Genomic DNA, 19,178 nt, shown 5'->3' on the forward strand with positions numbered 1-19,178 from the left:
CCATCGCCCATCACCATAGACATGCACGGTGATGGGATGTTCCGTTCTAAATCTACAGGCCTGTAAAGCGTGGGAGTGCTTTTGGTGACAGGAATGTTGTTCAATACTCCTGTTTTTATCAATATTTCAGAGTTTTGTCATTTGGAAATAGGTTGTATGGACTGAAAAAGTGTTTTAAAGATATCTATCAATAAAAGTCAGCATTTTAACAATAAATATTGCCAAAATATGGAAATTTGCCTGGTATATTTGAAAATGTTGTATGATAACTGTTTAACTTTAGTTTATTTTCATCCGATTTACAGTTACAATTGCATTCTAGGTGTATTAGAAGATATTCAGTTGCATTAAAAGCTTCCTCAGGATGGTTTTGATGGTTTATTGCATTAAAATATAGCTTTTTTTAACAGGCGAGGCTGAAAATTTCAGATTTTTTCTTTGTTGCATCTCCATGTAGTCTGTAAAAGTAAAATAAATATATTAATACACAATGGGTTCATATTCCTTAGCTTCTGACTTTTCAAAGGAGACCAGAATTATGCATCTAGGCCAAATGGTTGAGGAGTTATTCCTGATTCATTTTGGGTTTGTTATTTTAGGCGTTTCTTCTGGAAAAAGGGGCCTGTTTTCATCAGGTTAACCAGGGCTGACAACTTTGTGTGGCGAGCAACAGTCTTAAAACTAAATGTACTCACCAGAGAAAGTGAAAGGCTAACATGCTTTTTTAACGCCGCTGGTTAAATTTACACAGTGCCATAGGTACAAGATTGACAGGTCGGCATGGTAATGACTTATGACTCAATCATAAATAATCCCACCCTGAAGTATACTCTGCTTTATGGCCGACTGGAAAAAATAAGCTCATTATGAAAGTGTTTACTGAGGTTTTAAATCAGCTGAGAAGTAGCCTCATTTTACCATTATTTCTAATGGAGCCGGACTTCTTTTTGCGACCAGAAGCGTCGCCCCCTGCTGGCCGTTCAATAGAATACAGGTTTAAGGGACTTCTGCATTGGATTTACGTCTCAGACCAGAATCTTCACGCTTGATTTTAACCCAAACTAAGATCTTGTCCTCATGTTCTCTAAACCTAACCAAACTACCACAGTTTCACATTGTTTACCCAGTCAAGTTTCTTGGGTTTAAGAGAACAGATTGAAGGTCCGGTACTCCTGACACTGGACTGGTAGGCTACTTGCTGATACATATCGTGTTGTAGAACGGTCATGTATTTAGTTTTAGGACGGCCTATTTTGTCCTGTAGGCATGAGGATGTGTCGCAGCTTGTATTTGGAATTCCTGTGATCAATCTGTGATTTAATCTGATTTGAAAACAACATTTTCTGTTGAGGGATAATTTTCTCTTCAGGTGTACTTTAGACTTATTGTTGTTACTTGTGTTAAAGTCTGTATAATCAGGAAAATGTTCTTAAATTAATAAAAATAAAAGTACTGAAAGCAAACTGTGCTTGCAACTAATTAAGATTTTCATTATAGATTAATCTGCTGATTATTTCTTCCATTAATTTATTGATTGTTTGTAAATATAGTGAGGAAATGCCATCGCACCTTCACAATATCTGTTTTATCCTACCAACAGTCCAAACATTATTAAACATAGATTAAAAGGAAAGGCAGTGAATATTCACATCAGATAAAACAATAAAGTCTTAAACGAGTATCTAAACAGTTCCAACTACTTTTCTGTTAAACTAATCGATAAATCGCTTTACTTGTATAAGCTGGTAGTTTCATTCATAACAAAACATACGTTGTATGAAGTAATAAGAATAATATTTATTTAATAAGAATAATAATACCCTCAAATTTGTACTTGAAGTACAGTCCTTGAGTAAAGTACTTTCCAGCACTGCAGGAGACAAACAAACCTTTAAAGTCACTCCCAGCTCTGATATTGATGTGCAGTGAAGTGCGTGGGATGTTTGATATCCAAAGAATGAAGTGGGAGAAGAAAATATGTAGCTCTCCATCATATTCTTCATAAATTAAATGTTTTTGGGGAGGTTTCATTTTTCCAGAGCTGGCTGAAGAACAGAAGCTCACAGGCAGAGTTAATCTGTCAGGCGTCGGTGCGTGAACGCTCGCCTTTAAGCAAACACAGCTGAGATCACCTCCTGGGTGTTCAGTGCGTTAACAGCATTTCTTTACTTAAGGACATGATTTGTTTCCGTCCGTCTCCAGGTTGTGAATTTCGTTTTTTGTAAGGTATCTCCAGTATCTCCAACATGGCATCTTAAATTCCAGAAGTGCATCAAGTTCCATTATCACCAAACAAGCCAAATTTACCAGCGATTACCTCACACTTCTTATGAAAAGCAGTCAGTATCTGCTGTTTAAATCTGATGATTTACAGCAACAACACCTTTTTCCTTCATGACAGAACTGTTTATTTAATCTGCTTCAGAGTTTGATTTGTTTTTATTCAATCCAATACCAAACAACACCCGGCAGGGTGTTTTATACCTCACCATGAAAAAGTGAGCTTTATTAAATATAACATTAGTAAGAAAGATCAGAAGGAATAAGACAGAGCTGGCAACACCTAATATGTGAAAAATACTAGGTATGCCGAGGCAACGCTCAAACATCCCGGCACTATTTTTGATGGTATGTCACTAACACTATTAGTGAAGAAGCTAATGTTTTTGCTAATTTAAAGGGAACATGATGTGAACATTACTAGTTAGTAATAACTTGCAGTTAAATTCCTCTCTTTAAGTTAAATAACGAAATACTGAAATGCTCACATGTTTAAAACATGGTAAAAGTCTCATTTCCCGTGACGTTCCTTATCCTTCCAGCTCATGAACCTGTGAGAGGCATCGAGCACTAGGCAGCATATGAACCAAAATAAATTATTATTAAAATAACCATGCAGTGAATTCTAATTAAATGCCTCTTTAACAAACACTAGAATTGTCCAACAGCAGGAAACAGATGGGTAACATGAGCCATGTGGATGCAGGCTGTGTTCGGTTCTCCCCTCTAACATCAATGCTTTTCTGGATATTTTTAATTATACGTCGCAGTTTATTCAGCTGCATAGTTGTGTTGCTGTTGTTATTGAAACCTCAATGTTTTTACTTCATCATGTGTTGTGGACAAGCTCAGTGAGTGTTCCTGTGGGCCGTGTTGAGCCAAGGCCTGTTGTTGTTTCTTCTTGCTTATGTTGTGGGAAATAAATGGAAGTAAAGTCAACTTGAAGCGTAGTCCAACTCCATTAGTGTCTGTAAGTTGATATACATCTTGAATTTACATTTTTAAAGTTTCAGATTCAGGTTGATTCTCAGTGGGCTTAGCAGTAAGAGCAAGCGGGCCCTCTCAAATCGAGAGGACATGTTTGAGAGATGAGTCACATTCAACTTTATGCAAATATCCTCTGATTAGCGATAATCATTTTTGACTCCGAACAGCGATGCCAGGACCAGGACTGTCTAGAGTGCAACAGCTCTTCAACAAAACTCCTGCATAGCTCAAGACTCATTTTCCCCTCAGTTTCAGATCACCATGATAAATGACTCACTGGTTAAGCTGTTGACAGGATACTTCAGTCAGTTATTATTTAATGTTTAGCCATCTAGTCCTCCGAATTAAACAATGTTGGTCCATGGCCTCATGGACAATACTGAAATGTTAAGGTTTAGGCACAGAAACATTGGTTTGAGCTAAAAATGACTTCTTTATTAAGGCAAAGTGGGGGCTTCATCATCACGGTTACATTAATAACCATGTGGTCAAGGTTGGGGAAGCACTGCAGACATGGTTAAAAGAAACCTACACTGACTGACGGCTGTAAACAGGAAACAAACAGTGGTCACATGTTGGAGTCTGACATTTTGTCAGCCAGTCTGTCCACCAGCTTGTTCCAGACTGAAATATCTCAACAATTATTGGATTAACTGCCGTAAAATTTAGATTTTTTTGTTCCCTATGACGTTGTTGATCCTCTGACTTTTCTACTAGTGCCACCATGTGGTTAACGTCTTTGGATTTCAGTGTCTCGACAACTATTGAAGCTATAGCCTACCGACATCGTGTGAACATGGTAAACACTAAACCTGCTTAACATCTTCATGTTAGCATCGTTTTGCCTGCTCTCATTGGCTGGATGTGGACGCCCAGTCGGCAGACGGATCCAGATATTTAGCATGCTAGATATCTGTCTGGCATCAGCGAGTCTCTGATGTGTTGTTGAGTGGTTCACACACAACGGTTTGCATCACTGACAAGTACTTACACACACACTCATCTTCAGATTCCTCCACTGTAACAAATGAACTAGGGAGGAGGAGGAGGAAGCTTTATTTTTTATTTTTTCTCCTGATTTGTGATCTCTCTGCACGTTGCTGCTGACAGGACGGCCCCAAACAAAATGCTCCCACTTCAAACAGCTCCGAGGCTGAAGAGCGGACGGCTGCGTGGGCCGCTGAGCTGCCGGTAAATCATTTCTCTTGTGAAGCGCTTCAACCTCAAAATGTAAAGTCAAACCGCCTGATGGTGAGGCTCAAGACGAGACAAATGAGGAGCTTCAGTCCCACCTGAGACATCCACCAGGGAAATAATGCAACACTTGCTTCTTTCAAACACAATAAAATGAGGATATCTTTTAAAGAGGTGGTATTATTATTCAGGTTCAAAATCTTAATTAGGGGTTGTACCAGAACAGGTTTTCATGGTTTTATTTTCAAAAAACACCATATTTTTCTCATACTGCACATTGCTGCAGCTCCTCTTTTCACCCTGTGTGTTATGCTCCGCTCTTGAGCTACAGAGTGATGCATCTTACTTGTACAAAATCTTTGTTGGGAGTTGCACATGCGCAGTTCCCAGGTAAGGACTACTAGCCAATCAGAAGCAGAGAAGGGCGGGTCGTAAGAAACAAGGTAGTGTGATCCAAATCAAAGCCGCTTCAGACTGAGACCATAACCTAGCAGATGGTTTAAGTTACTCACAAGTCCACGACATCATTGTTCCACATCTCACCATCAGGACTAAACATTGAACAGTTGCCGGTGTTCTGACGATCTATGCTGCCTTGCCGAAAAATGCTACCATAGCGCAAATCGATCAATCAATCAATTCTCACCTCAAAACTTCTCAGAAGTGGATTTAGTGATCAAATTCCATATGAAAATATAAAAACTTCCTGTTGCTGGCCTCTGTCTGGTGCAGCAATGATGATGCAGTGAATAGTGAATATTCTCTCTGACCAATCAACAGTCTGTCGTGTTTTCACGTTACATTTTAGTATCCGTCAGCTCGCTTGGAACCTCGACGGAGGTGAGGTGATATGAAAAAAAGTACCTGGAAGCAGCTACAGGTACAACATTTCTACAATGGAAACCCAAACAAAGGCGAGTTGAGGGCCTCCGCTCATACTAGCTTGGTTTGAGGGCGTGTCTGACCCCGCTAGCCGCTTTGCAAGCTTTATGACGCGTTTTCATTGTGACGTCACAAGTAAAGGAAGTGAAGGTCTGGACTACAAACGAGCTGTTTTCAAGCGGTTCAGAGCAGAGCTTTCTGTGGGAGATGGGAACTCCCTTTGGGCTGGACTTTGGGCTTTTTCACTTTGCAAACCTGTTACATGCACAAAAAAGATATATAGCTCAATAAAGGAGAGGGGAAAAGCCAAAAAACACAATACCACCTCTTTAAGGAAAGATGAAACCATTTTATTTTGACTGGATGCTTCTGACTTGTCTCGCTATAACTCACACATTAACACAACACTCACAAAATTAACCCACAACCAAAGCAAGGTAGTTTTTTTAAAGATTGTAGCTGGTCTAAAGCTGCGTATGATTTAATAAATTTATGAGAATTAATACCCAATTAATATTTAATATTCAGAAAATATTAATCTCTCGTTTCGGGGCACCACCGGAGTTGTTATTAACCCAAAGTCGCAGGACCTCTGGGTAGCATTTTAATAATTATACAATTATTCACTAGTGATCAATTAGTTAATAATCACTCAATTATCTTAAATCAGTCAGTCAATCTCATCTGAAGGGTAAATTCTTTTGGCAGGGACTTAGAAATAGGCAACACACACAATTCCTTGATTACAGTGAATTTATTAACTAACTAAGGTGAAATAAAAATGCGGTTAAATACATCAGAGAAATAAACAATGGCTAAACAATGAGAATGGAGGTCTATTGTGGGAAAATTTGACTCATACCGCAGCTAATGAATGCAATTAGATGAAGGCTTTTGTTGCACCGGGCCGAACTCTTAGGGCGTTGCCGGGAGAGGGGGCACGGGCGCGTGCCGAAGCGCCGTTGAAGAGTCAGGAATAAGCCGGCAGACAAGAGGGAAGCGTCAAGAGAGAGAGAACAACAGCGTGTGTCGCTGTTTTGTCTGTTGGCCCGTGGTTCCCAGAGGGCAGTACTTCGTTTCCCGGAGGGGCGGGCTGTTTCCGGTTTCCCGAGGGACTGTCTTTGTAAACTTTTAATATGTCTATAAAAAGGAAAAGAAAATCTATTTGCTAGAAATTATTATCAAATATTTTCCCACAATCAAACCTCAATTGTCAAACGGTTGTACCGTTTTTAGTTTTAAGCACTTGATAAGGGAAACAATTATAACAAAACAAATAATGAGTGACATTTATACATTAACAGCATTTTCCAACGATGGCATGTAATACTTGTCCACTTGGGGGAGCTGAGGTTAAATGAGGAAAGCTTAGATTAATCCAAAAACAATCTTTGCGCAGGAACTGGGAAATTTGGTTACTTAACCTTAAATTCAAGCTGGCAATTAATATATATATAGTATAGTATGACATTTCTTTATCATCATTTCTAAATGAAGTATTGTGAACAAGCATTGGTTACACATAAAATGAAGGAATGTCATGAAAGTTAAAACACTGCAAAAGTAACTTAATTAGATTCTTTTCAGCAATAATATCAACAACAGATAGCAACAACATGGTAACATAACTAATCAAATAGAGGCAATGTAACCAAGTAACTAAAAGATTATTTAATTAAACAGGTAATGCTTTGAGTCTTTGGAGACAGCAGTCTTTGTTTACATAAAGAAGTTCAGGGCTGTCCCTGGTGTCCTGGATTTTCTCACACCTTGGCGTGACAAGGAGTATCTCTTTGATGTGACTTGATTAAACAACGAGGAAGGTCAGTTGCCACGGTTATGTGTGTGTGTGTGTGGGGGGGGGGGGGGGGGTAGGGTTTCCTGCCCTTTCTTTAAGAAGAGTTCTGATAGGCTGTTCAGGAAAACGCTAATCGCTGGTCCATGTTCCTTTTGTCAGTTTAATAGTCAAGCACCGCGTTATCTGGCTGTGGCAGTTTTACGATCAGGCTGCTCAGAGACAGCACTTAGGGAGAGAAAATTTCAACCCTCCCCTCCTTTCTTTCTCCCAGGGAGAGAAGAGGGATTTGGAGTAGTCCAAATTTATTTAATATAAAATGCACAAATCCACACTGTTGGTACACAACAAGATAATGATTAGTTTTTGTGTTAATCAGGGGCTCCAAAGCAGAATCTCCTGTGCTGAAGCTCTGCTAATACATTTGTGGTGTTGTGTTATAATATTTCCTTGTTTGGTCGGACACATGTGCCTTCAGTTTCGGTGACCTGGGTTCAATTCCCAACTTATGAAAGTTTTTTTAGTGAGAGGATGGCAATGTTTTGCTCTTATGTAAACCATGAGTAAAGATTTTAACCAAATGCCAAACTTTAACCAAACTTTTGAATTATTGTTCCTAAAAACCTGCCTCACCTGAAGTCTTCTTTTAGCATTTTCACACATTAACCAAAGAAAACAAAGTCTTTGAGTTTGAATATTCCGTCCAACTTCATCTATCTTATCCTGGGTCGTGTTGCGGGGGGCAGCAGCTATAGCAGGAAACCCCAGACCTCCCTTTCCCGAGCCACATTAACTCTGACTTTGGGATCCCGAGGCGTTCCCAGGTCAGCGGGGAGATATAATCTCTCCACCTAGTCCTGGTAGTTTCCTGAGGCCTCCTCCCAGCTGAACGTGCCTGGAACACCTCCCTAGGGAGGTTATACACTTGTGTGTTTGTCGGATTGAACAAATGAGATATAAAGTGTTAATTAAGGAGCTTTAGAGGCACTAAGTGGGTTTTTATTACCTTGGACAAAGCCAGGCTTGCTGTTTACAGTATTTATACTAAATATATACTTTATATATTTAAATATATACTCTATACTTTATACTATTTACATTTCATTTGCAACTACCAAGGGTTAAGTGTCTTGCTCAAAGACACGTTGGTGGATGTTTCACAGTGGGAATCAAAACCAGGTCTCCCACCTCAAAGGCATGTGTTTTATCCACTGCACCATCACCCCCACAAGGTATAAGACAAATATGAGAGCAGCATCGATCTTTTCATCTGTTTATTTCCGAAAATTCTGTTTTAATCAATATTTCATCATCAAACCAACTTAAAAAGTTAAAGGTTTTCAATCTGGGAATAATCCTGGATAATACAGGGACACAACGAATTTCAGCAAAAAATCCTCTGACATGAAGCTTCACAAGCACAATCAGCAAATAGATTATGATATTTCTTGAGTGCAAGTGGGAGTATTTTTCCTGTTTATGGCATCAAAGAAAAGGTAAAGAGATAACCAAACATTTCTGGATTTATCTTCTGGGAAACGTAAACATCCACAGGCCAGTATTCATGATGATGTAGTGCTCTGAAGCAAACTGTAGCCTTCAATACTGGACTCTTAGATTTGAATATCATGCGTTAATGATTTGCATGCATCGAAGATCAAAGGTACATCCAAATTCATGTGCAGCTTACTGCCCGATAACTCTTCCCCCAAACAAATTGCTAACAAGCTCGCTGTGCGCCACAAGAGCCGGTTTTAACGAGCGGTAATGTTCAGCTGTGTGAGAGTGTGGTATAAATAGAAACGGAGGTTTTCTGATGCTGTTGGGTTAAAGTACAGGGTAGGAGGCTGTTAGGTCAGAGGTCCAGACGATTTCATGAGAGGGAGACGACTGGCAGGACTACAGTCAGGCTGTTGTCTTCGTGGGAGGGCAAACACAAAACTTTATTATTAAAATCTTTATTTAGTCTGAAACAAGCAAACACATCTGTCAGTAAGGTGATATCATTTAGCTTGTCTATGTACTTCAGATGATAATGGGTTTCCTTAAATCCTTTTACACTCTTGAAAAATGGATTTAACAGGCAGTTGTTTTCTCCAAGAAACATTTCTGTGCATGCATTCATTTTTAAAATGTTACTTCTATGCTGTGCCAGTTGTCCAAGCAAGGGAAGGACTATTATGTGCAATTATTCACTCCATGAGTTCTGGTGCAAATCTCTGTTAATATCGGGAAGTGAAGATGGTCCCAAGATGTTTTTAGCAAAACAATTGGAACCAGTTTTACTGCAACAACAAGAAATATTCTCAAGCTTACTTTGGTGAGCTCACAGTGCATCCGGCACACATACAACACATACATTATATCATCGTAGTAATAAAAAAAACATATAAAATTATAATAAAATACTACACTAATAAAGTATAACCACCACTAATCTAACAAGACTACAGGGAGAGTCTACAGCCATGCTAGCGGCTCTGTGAGGCTATAGTACTGCACTTTTAACTTCACTACATTGATCTGACAGCTTCAGGTACTTTACAAAGAAGGATTTTGAGTTTATAAAATGTGTTTTGATATAAATTAATCCAACCAACAATTGCAACCTGATAGCAACCAACGGCGCTCTCAACCCGTCCCTTTACAAGCGAGCAGGAGAATCTACGTTGGGCGACAAGCTCTGTCGGCTCTTGTGCTAAATAACATGTGTGATTCTCCATTTGTCCAAATTTCACGTCTCTTGTTACTTCTAATAAACCAGACGATTACTACTATTACTGCTACAACTTATTTTTCTTCTTCTTCTCCCTTCTTCTTATAAATAGTTAACGTAGTGATGAAACGCGCTCTGTAGAGCAGTTTGTCTTTTTGGGCTACTGTAGAAACATGGCAGCGCAGCGTGGCGACTTCCATGTAAGAGGACCTGCAGTGGATGTAGATAGAAACGGCTCATTTCAAGGTAATAATAACATAAGGGTTCATTATGTGAGGTCTTTATACATCTGTTACAGCCCATGTTTGCAGTCTCTGTGTTTGTGTGTGTTTTTTCCAGTTTGCTAAGCAGGCTGTGCGATCCCTGGTTGAGGATTGGTTGCTCCCACCTACATCCAAGAACCTGACTGGAGCAGTCCTGAGACAGTCCACCAATCCACAAGCTGTGACGTGTCAGGTAGGATGCAAACAGTTTCAAGGGAGGCTCAGTGAAGGAAGTGAAACAATGTAAGGTTATCTTGGCTCAAATGTTGAGTGTCTATGGGATCAAATAATATAATCATGATCACATAGGCATCCAGGAATTGAGCGAAACTTACCAAGTAAACTAAAGATTTGGTGGTGGGTCACCGTTTCCCAAGCTTTGTCTCAGGGGAGGCCCGCAGTCTCAAACTTTGAAAACCCCTGCCATAGACGGTATATAAAAATTAAAAGTCGTCATACTGCCATGTAAGTGAGTCGCTGTCTGTCATTTAGTATTCTGCCTCTGTGTTCAGCACTGTGTGCACTGCTGCGCTCCCTGTGTGTTGCTTTAAGTCACTTATGCCAGAGAGGTTTTTGTTTCCTTTTGGTTTTTGAATTAGTTTGTTTCTCTTTTTGTTATCTTGTTTATGTTTTTGCATAAATATCATGATTAAATAAATAATAGTATAGCATACAATATACAATAGTATGACATTTTCCTGCCTTAGTACTTTTAATACTTTTAGTACATTTTCCTGATTATACTCTCATACTCATTTTACATAAGTAAAATTTTAAATGCAGTGCTTTTACTTGTAAGAGAATATTTTCTCCAAACTCATTGGCCTCACTGGTACTGTGTGTTCCTGGTTTCAATCCTATCTCACCAAAAGGCAATAATATATCACCCTTAAGGGCATCTGCTCTGAATTGGTGCCAGTCTCACACGGCGTGCCTCAAGGATCGGTGCTTGTCCCGCTACTAATCAATATCTACATGCTACCTCTTGGGATGATCATCCGGAAACATGGACTCCTCTTCCACTGCTATGCTGATGACACCCAGCTCTACATCAGCACTAAGTCATCTACTCCCCTTCCACCAGTGCAGCTTATTAACTGCCTGAAGGACATCAAGAACTGGATGGACAGTAACCTGCTCAAACTCAATAAAGACAAAACAGAACTCATGGTGTTTGCCCCACAGTGTGGTATTAGTACTTTTACATCGGTAAACGATCTGAATACTTCATCCATCACTGACTTAGGCACAGCAATGCTTTGAGCTAAATGCTAACTGTCAGAATGCTAACACAACATAAGAGTAGATAAACCTTTATTTATCCACAGAGGGAAGATTCTGGTGTTGCAGCAGAACAAGGACAGAAATAAGTACAATAATTAAATAAAATAAAAGTAGAAATCATTCAAGAGAAATTATGAAAGTATGCACGTGAAGTGACATAGTAATTAGTTGCAGCATGTTCACAATAACAATGCTGATGTTCAGCATCTACCTTAGGGTTTCCTATGAGAGTTGAAAAGCCTCAGGAAACAAAGTGTGGACAAGATGGACCAGAGGGCATTTCCCAAACTTTATCCAAACAAAGAGTGACTAATAAGTTTGGACTGTCCTAACTCTACTATAAAATAAAACACTATATCTAAACCTGACCTTTTATGTGTTACTAACATTCCTTGTTATTTAAAACCACTGGTATTTCTTTAAGGATTATGGTGCCATTTCTTTTCCATGTAGCTGTCAACTCCTGCAGCCTAATCCTGTAAACAGTGACTAATCTGAAGGTCATGAAAACAAGATCACTAACAGCTCAGAGTGACTCATCGGCTCAGAGATATCTGACACAGGACTGAAAAAAAGAACAGAAGAAGAACAGACACCATCATTATCGCTCTGAATTGTTGTTTTCTACTTCTATGAGATTATTGTCCTTTTCCCAGCACTTGTGGTTTTACTCCAAAGAAGTTGGATTATCTCGCTTTATCAGATTTACTGTAGGAAAAATAAGATTTTAAGGCCGCATTCAGACCAATTTGAGCTCTATGTGGGGAAAAGAATCAGCCGATGAACCAGCTTTAACTTTTGTTGCAGCTCCATCCGGCATGACTGGCGGTTGGTCAATCAATTACATGCAAGAACACATTGCAGGCAGGTTATTTTGTAATGTGAAAGATCGTGATGAGAGATACAGTAAAACTGTTGCTGCCATGATAACTTTGTTGTAAAGTGAGTATAATAAACCATTGTGCAGCGTTTGTCATCAGATCTGTTGCGCCAGATGCGCTTCGTGGATAATATTTGTGTCAACGGTACATAAATAACACGCCACCACCAACGCAGTGCCAATTTCAGTCTCAACCCCTGCTAAGCCATGAGTTTGAACTTTAAACTCACAATAACATGTTTTTTTGGCATCAGAAACCATTTGTGAGCACAAAACTGACATATCATGACGGTTGTGAGCAAACATTCATTTATTTACACATCCAGGAGTTACGGAGCTGCATTAGCTTTAATTCGTGTTTGTGTCACCTGGTGAATTTAAGTCCTATTCTCTCTCTTTTAGCTCTGTTTTTTGGTCTCCAAAATCTCCTGAGGAAAATGTCTGGCTCTTTAGCTGCTAAATGATCCACTATGTCAGCCCGTTCTTATTCCCAGAGCTTCAGATAGTAATGCTTTATCACGTCATTTAGCATCTGGTACCAACACACATGGCACACTTTCACAACATAGTTCAATGCACTGGGGGAAGCCCTTCAGCGCCATTGTTCAACGCTAAAAGTACAACTATAAATGACAGAAAAGTCTGAGTAAGTAGGTGGACAGGCTTTTGCTAAAGAGGCCAATGTTCGTTTCCGAATGTTCGGTTCGAACAAAAAGTAATTTAAGCAGTTATTTTGAGCCAAACTACGATTTTTTCCTAAACCTAACCAAACTGCGATGTTTCACAACGTTAACTACTAGTTTTATTTTGGAAGTTAAAGGGTACCCAAGGAGTTTGACAGCGTGTCCATGTTCACCAGCAAATCGGTCTGCTGTTTGCCGCTGAGCAGGTCGTGTACAGAGGGTTTTTTACAGCTTTTTCTCTGAAAACAGCTGCCAGCTGTGGCAGACAACGACACTATGAGAGCGTTGAGAATGAACCAACAGTAAAGCTGTCTCATTGTTTTCACATTGTCATTTGATGCTCTGTTGTTATAAAAATATCCACACTTTAAGTTTGGACTCTTTTTTTCAGTCATAAACATTTTTCTCACTATATCTGCATCTGCTTCCATCTTATTTTCACACAAACTCAATCAACCACCACAACAAATGTCAGATTTTTACACAATGAGAACTACTTCACCCGAGATAAAAAAAAACCCTGCTGCAATGCATTAGAAATTCAGTAAAGTTCAGTTTTGATTCCTCAAAACTGTTTCCCATCAGTGAACTTGAGTTTGCAGGCAGGAGTTTCCAGTGGTAAACACATGGTAAAAGCATCTTATAAAAAACAATAAAACCACAGTAAATAAACTATAAAGACACAGTAAAACAAGCCACAAACTGCAGGAAGATACAGACACAACTTGCAAACATCAGCTGATAAGAACAGAACAAAAAAAAAAAACCCATCTCTTTCCAGCACAAAAGCCTCATAAAGGTGTGAGACTTTGCATCATTTAATGTGCAAATTAATCTGACTAACTGCAGTTAATACAGTGAATGAGAGTATTTAAGTTCGTCAGCCTGAAGGTCAAACTGGGGCAGGAAAGGCTGGTTTCCTCATTTGGGTAAGTGATTACACTGTAAAAATATGCAAAAATAAAGTAAAACATGGAAAAACAGGAACAGCGCCGTTTCTGAGTTGCACTGTTCATAGACAGAGCTGTTTTAAAGAAAAATGACTCATATTTTTGTGATTTTCTCAGTTTACACTTAAAGTCCCTGCATCCAGACACGTTATAAAAAATCTGTAAAAATTCTCGACTATAATTAATAACTTCATGAACATGTTTTTTTTTCCCCCAAATAAAAAGTCAAAAACAAAAACTCTGAAAAGAGACTGGCAGTCTTTCTCCCGCACCGAGAAATTCTGGATCTATGAATGTGAAAAGTACCTATACGATTTCACAGTGAGTTCATATTGACACATTGCTATTATGTAGGATGTAGCAGAAGGAAGCTGCACTCCGGAAACTGGACACACTATCATGTTTGCTGTGAAAACTGCCACTACGCTAGTGCAAACTCTCTCTGTACTGACATGTGCTGGAGGTTTCTATCTTTGCTCAACAGCGAATTGAATTTGTTAAGTACCAGGGTACATTTCAATCTCAGATTTTAGGGAAGTGTACAGACATCTCCCCCTTGAATGTGAAAACACCTCTCCAGTGACCAGCTTTGCACACACACAAGTCAGTAAAGTCGAGGTCCGACATTTTTAGGGTACACGAGCGGAGGGGATCTTTAATACAAAAAGATTGCATGCTCCTGTTTGGGTTTATAAAGCTTTACCACATTGTACTCTTTTAGGTCCTGCTGGAGAAACCCACATCCGAGCCGGAACCATGCCAAGATGGGTTTTCCTAATCGCTGAACATTTTGAAGAAGAAATCAATCATTAATTAACAATCTTTACTTCAAAAACCTTGTTTGTTCAGATTCACATTGAGGCGTAATGGTCTAATAAAGTCACCACTAACAAACCATCTTTTATTTGTCTCCCAATGTGTTTCTGTGAAATAGCATTAAAAAAATTACATTTGGAAAACTGAACATCAAGGTTTGTTTACAGGTACAGCATCCTGGTTCATTCACGGACCTCACTTTCAAAGTCTATTTTAACTGGAACTACTTTTAAGTGAATGAAATATGTCCGCAGTGAGTTCTTTTATTATAATTATAGTAACTGTGAACTGTTTCAGACGTCAAGATATCAAAATCAAAACTATCTACAGGGCTCAATACTCCTAAGATTGAGTTAAATATGGAGAGATCAGTTAGAAGTGTTGGCATGAATCATCTTGATTAATATGTGAGTAAATGATGATATTACATACATTTGAGAAAGGAATCTGTAAGCTAGCTGTCTGACTGTGAATTTTTCTGTTGATCTCAATCTCAACGAGAGTTAAAGTTTAAGTTCAAATTAAAATGACAGAGCTTTATCTTCAAGCTAAGCTTCAAGAAAATGTGTTTTTGTGTGGCTGATAAAACAATCAAGGTCATTTTAGCTGTTCTCCCCAGTTCCCAGTTGCCTTTCTTCCACTTCAGCCTGAACGTTGTGTTTTCTTGTTGTGATTTGATCATTCAGATACTACAGTGGCTATACAGAGTGTCTTGATGAGCAACAGGCCAGGACTTACAGCAAAACTAGGATACGAAGAATACAAACATCAACCAAAAGGCTATTCTAAAAGAAATATTTAGTTTGAAGAAAGACTATAAAACTGTGTTTACTCTTACCCACTCCAGTTTTAGTGAAACAGGGCCTCAGTGTTTAAAATCTGTCACTATTAAAGTACAAAATTTGGAATAAATGCACTTAAAATGTCTACCCGGTCAAAATAAATAAGATTAAAGCATCAAAACTCACTCACATAGGAACAAAGAACAAACAGAAAAGCTCCTGTATTCCAGAAATAAAAAGCATTTTAAATTCCTTACTTCCACAGTTTGATACAAACCAAACACTCTCCTTCTAAAAGCCCCCATTTGCATCCAAACTCGCCAACATCTGCCACCAATTTACCAGAACACGCCTGTCCCGGATACGACTATTAACCGGAGCTGCACCCTGCCATGTCTCCTCCGGCTGCACAGCTTTCACCACTAACCAGGGCTGAAGGATGAGCCGCAGGTCCGAGCCCTTCCAGACTGGCCTGACATGGAAAATAACATGACTGCAGCGGGCCTGTAATTTCAAGTGGCTGTGACCTTTAATCAAATCTTGATCTACATCCTTTATCCCCGGGTCTGTCGGTGGCCCGATGCTAATTTGAGACCTTGTGTGTTTGAAAGTTTTCAACCTGATCGCTGTCCCGTGTTTGGTGCCGTTTCATATTTTGGAGACGTGTCAAAGCGCAGGGGACAGCCGGACGGAAACTTACGCAGTTCTGTCAACCGTCTGTGAAACCAGAGTTAAATATTGTCATTTTTATGTATCACCAGCCTGGAAATATGTGGTTTAATCTTGATCTGAGATAAATTCTGCATCAGATGTTTGAGGTAGCAGCTGACACACACTATTAGCACTATTGTGTGAAAGTTGAACATCTCATTCAGACATGTTGGGCTTTCACCTGCTGCTGTTACAGCCTCCACTCTTCTGGTTTTGTCTTTTCACCAGATGTTAAACCTGTTGCAGTGGTTTACTCCCATTCAGCCACAAGAGCATCAGTGAGGTCCAACGTTGGCGTTCCAGTTTATCCCAAAGGTGTTGGATTGGGTTCAAGTCTGCACACCAGTCATGGTCTTCCACACCAAGCTGCTTTGTGCACAAAGGCATTGTCATGTTGAGACAGGAAAAAGATAAAGACAAACTGTTGCCACACTATTGTCTATTGTTTGCTGTAGCAAGAGTGTGTAGCAAGACCAAAAGTAGATTGACTTTCTTTAACTGGAAGACTTTATGGTAACGCTTTATTTTATGGATCTGAACAATTCCACTTTGTAAATTGGTGCTCATGTGAGGAATTAAGTTTCCAATGATAAATGAAAAATGAATTAATATTTACTTTGCGCTTTTCTTTTTGTCTGAGACATTTCAAATTTCTAATATTCTTTCCAGGAAACATCTTTAAAATGATTAGGAAGTTATTTGAGATGAATTCAAAGATGTTTCTCTTTGCTCTCCTCAGAATTAAAAACTGCAATTTTGAAGATACAGTCGTCTGTAAGGTTAATTACTTTCACATTACTCTGTATTAATTATTGCGAGTCTTTTTGACAGATAAAAATCACAATCATCCTCCCATGAATTTGCTTGAGGTTTACCTGATCTGAGAACCAAATGTTGTCATTAGTGAGTAAATTATATGATGAAGTGATCGTCCGTGTGCAAGATTGCTTGTTTTTGATGCATCATCTGTCGAACGAATCAACATATGGATGATGGTGGCATCAGTTTATAACCCGCCGGAGAGCTCCTTAGCGTCATAGCGTCAACTCACTGGGGAAAGCCTTGTAGCATCACTTTTAAAGCTAGGTGTAGAATATTTAATAGAAAAGTCACAGTAAGGAGGTGGTTGGGGGGAAAAAAGTATGTGATGAGCTGAAGTGAGAATGTATTTTACTGTGAAACCTAAAAATGCACCTTACCACCTCTAGATGTATCCTTGGCAAAAGCGTGGAAACTAAACAACATGTTCAAACACTCATATTTAGGAAGGATACGATCAATAATAAAAGCGAGTGAAGCTCTTTTTACTGCGGCAGAAAAGTGAATGAAGCCCTCCTCGTCTTGATGATCGATGAGGTGAGGTGCTGTTGAGCAAGGCACTTCCCTCATGCTGCAGGCTGTGCAGCAGAGATGTGACGGAAGGCATGTGCGCTTCCCCCTGCTTTAAATCAAGCTCAAAAAACATGACGGCCCAGAAAGTTCACAAGTTGTAGTCAGAGTTTTGGAGCGTGTTTACTGCTGTGTAAATGCCACCTCCGCATGTCGCAATAAAACACTGTAGCAGCCTGTGGTGGCACAGTGGAAAGTTACTGCAGCTCCTCGGCCTGTTTTGGTGCTTCCAAATAAATAAACTGGTGAAGTTTTGGTCAGGGAGCACGCTAATGATGAGGAACAACGGCTGCTGGCTTCCTAACCTCCTCTGTTTTCTGTACATCTCAGACAATAAAAAACAGTTCTTTAATTCAGCAGCTGCAGCTAAAAAAGATCGGATCAGAGAAAAAACACCAAAAAATGACTGATTCATAATCAAACTGTCAGCCAAAGACTTCAGTCAGCTATTATCCCTTTAGAAAGCACTATCATTTGTTTTAATTACCTGCTATAAATCATTTTGTGGATGTCTCAATTAAGAGCAACAACCGCGCGGCTCTATTAGCAACTCCAGATCTCAACGCTTCGCAGGCACAAATCAACCTGTCATCCTCCTCAAATAGCTACAGCACTCAGCTCAAAGACAGAAAAAGCAGAGCCGAGCTGCAGAAACAGAAAAAGGCTGTGGCTCTTTAAAAGCCCCTCGTAAAGAAAAGTGAGTGAGCGCGGCTGCCAGACGCTGCGGGTCCGAGCCAAGCTGTATTAAAACAGGGTGTATTTTAAACAAAGGTTGCATTTTAATAAGGCCAGAGGGTGGCATATCGCAGATAGCTGTTGATTTTTAACTGCAGTGTTTAGCGTTAAACACAACGTCCTTCCATGGCAACATGGCTGCCAAGAGCTCCCCCCTCAGCGCTGCCAGCCAACCTGGAACTGTTTTATATGCAAAGCTGTCGCAAACAAGAAGTAAATTGTAATTAAGGGGAAGAATAAAACAATAATATGGCTTTACATAACAAGGTTAAAATAACTGTGTCAGAACAGCCTGTGCAGGTCTCCCCATCAGCATCATCATCACACGGTAAAGGAATAAAGGAGCTAGGCTAACCAGAACATGTAGGCTAAACTAAGGCTGATTAACGAACAGGTTAGTGGACCTGTGTGAACCTTGTGCAACTCTGAATATTTCTCCATCTGTCAAGACTGCAGCCTTTTGTTTATGTTTGTGTAGTGCTTGTCTTCCTAGTTCAGTTTACTCACAAAAAAACATGCACCAAAACTATTTTTCTTGCAGATTTTGTTGCTGATCTTGTCCATTTTCAGGGAGTGGCATGATACTTTAAAAAAAAGCTGCAGCTGTTTCTTTTAAATGTTGCAGGTTTTGGATAATATTTGCTTCCTAAATCAAAAAAAACATTGAATTTGAATTAAAATCCCAAAATGCAAAGCTGCTTTAGCAACCAGCAAACAGCGTCACCAAAAGCTCCAGGCTTAATGTTGTTCAAGCTTATTTAATTCAAAATTAGTTTGGGAATATGCATCCTTAAAACCTTTAGGTGCCTCCTGCATTGCCTCATCTTAACA

At 39.5% G+C, this 19,178-nt stretch overlaps 1 protein-coding gene across 1 annotated transcript in view; it reads left to right on the forward strand.

Annotated features, from left to right (window-relative positions):
• Nucleotides 1–11,107: 11,107 nt before the first annotated feature.
• Nucleotides 11,108–19,178, forward strand: part of LOC123973541 (aryl hydrocarbon receptor-like) — a 60,434-nt gene continuing 52,363 nt past the window's right edge. The window contains exon 1 of the mRNA XM_046053673.1: nt 11,108–11,301. Coding sequence (XP_045909629.1) covers nt 11,108–11,301 — 194 coding nt within the window. The remainder of the gene's footprint in view (nt 11,302–19,178) is intronic.

This window comes from Micropterus dolomieu, linkage group LG01 (assembly GCF_021292245.1).
Source record: "Micropterus dolomieu isolate WLL.071019.BEF.003 ecotype Adirondacks linkage group LG01, ASM2129224v1, whole genome shotgun sequence".
NCBI lineage: Eukaryota > Metazoa > Chordata > Actinopteri > Centrarchiformes > Centrarchidae > Micropterus > Micropterus dolomieu.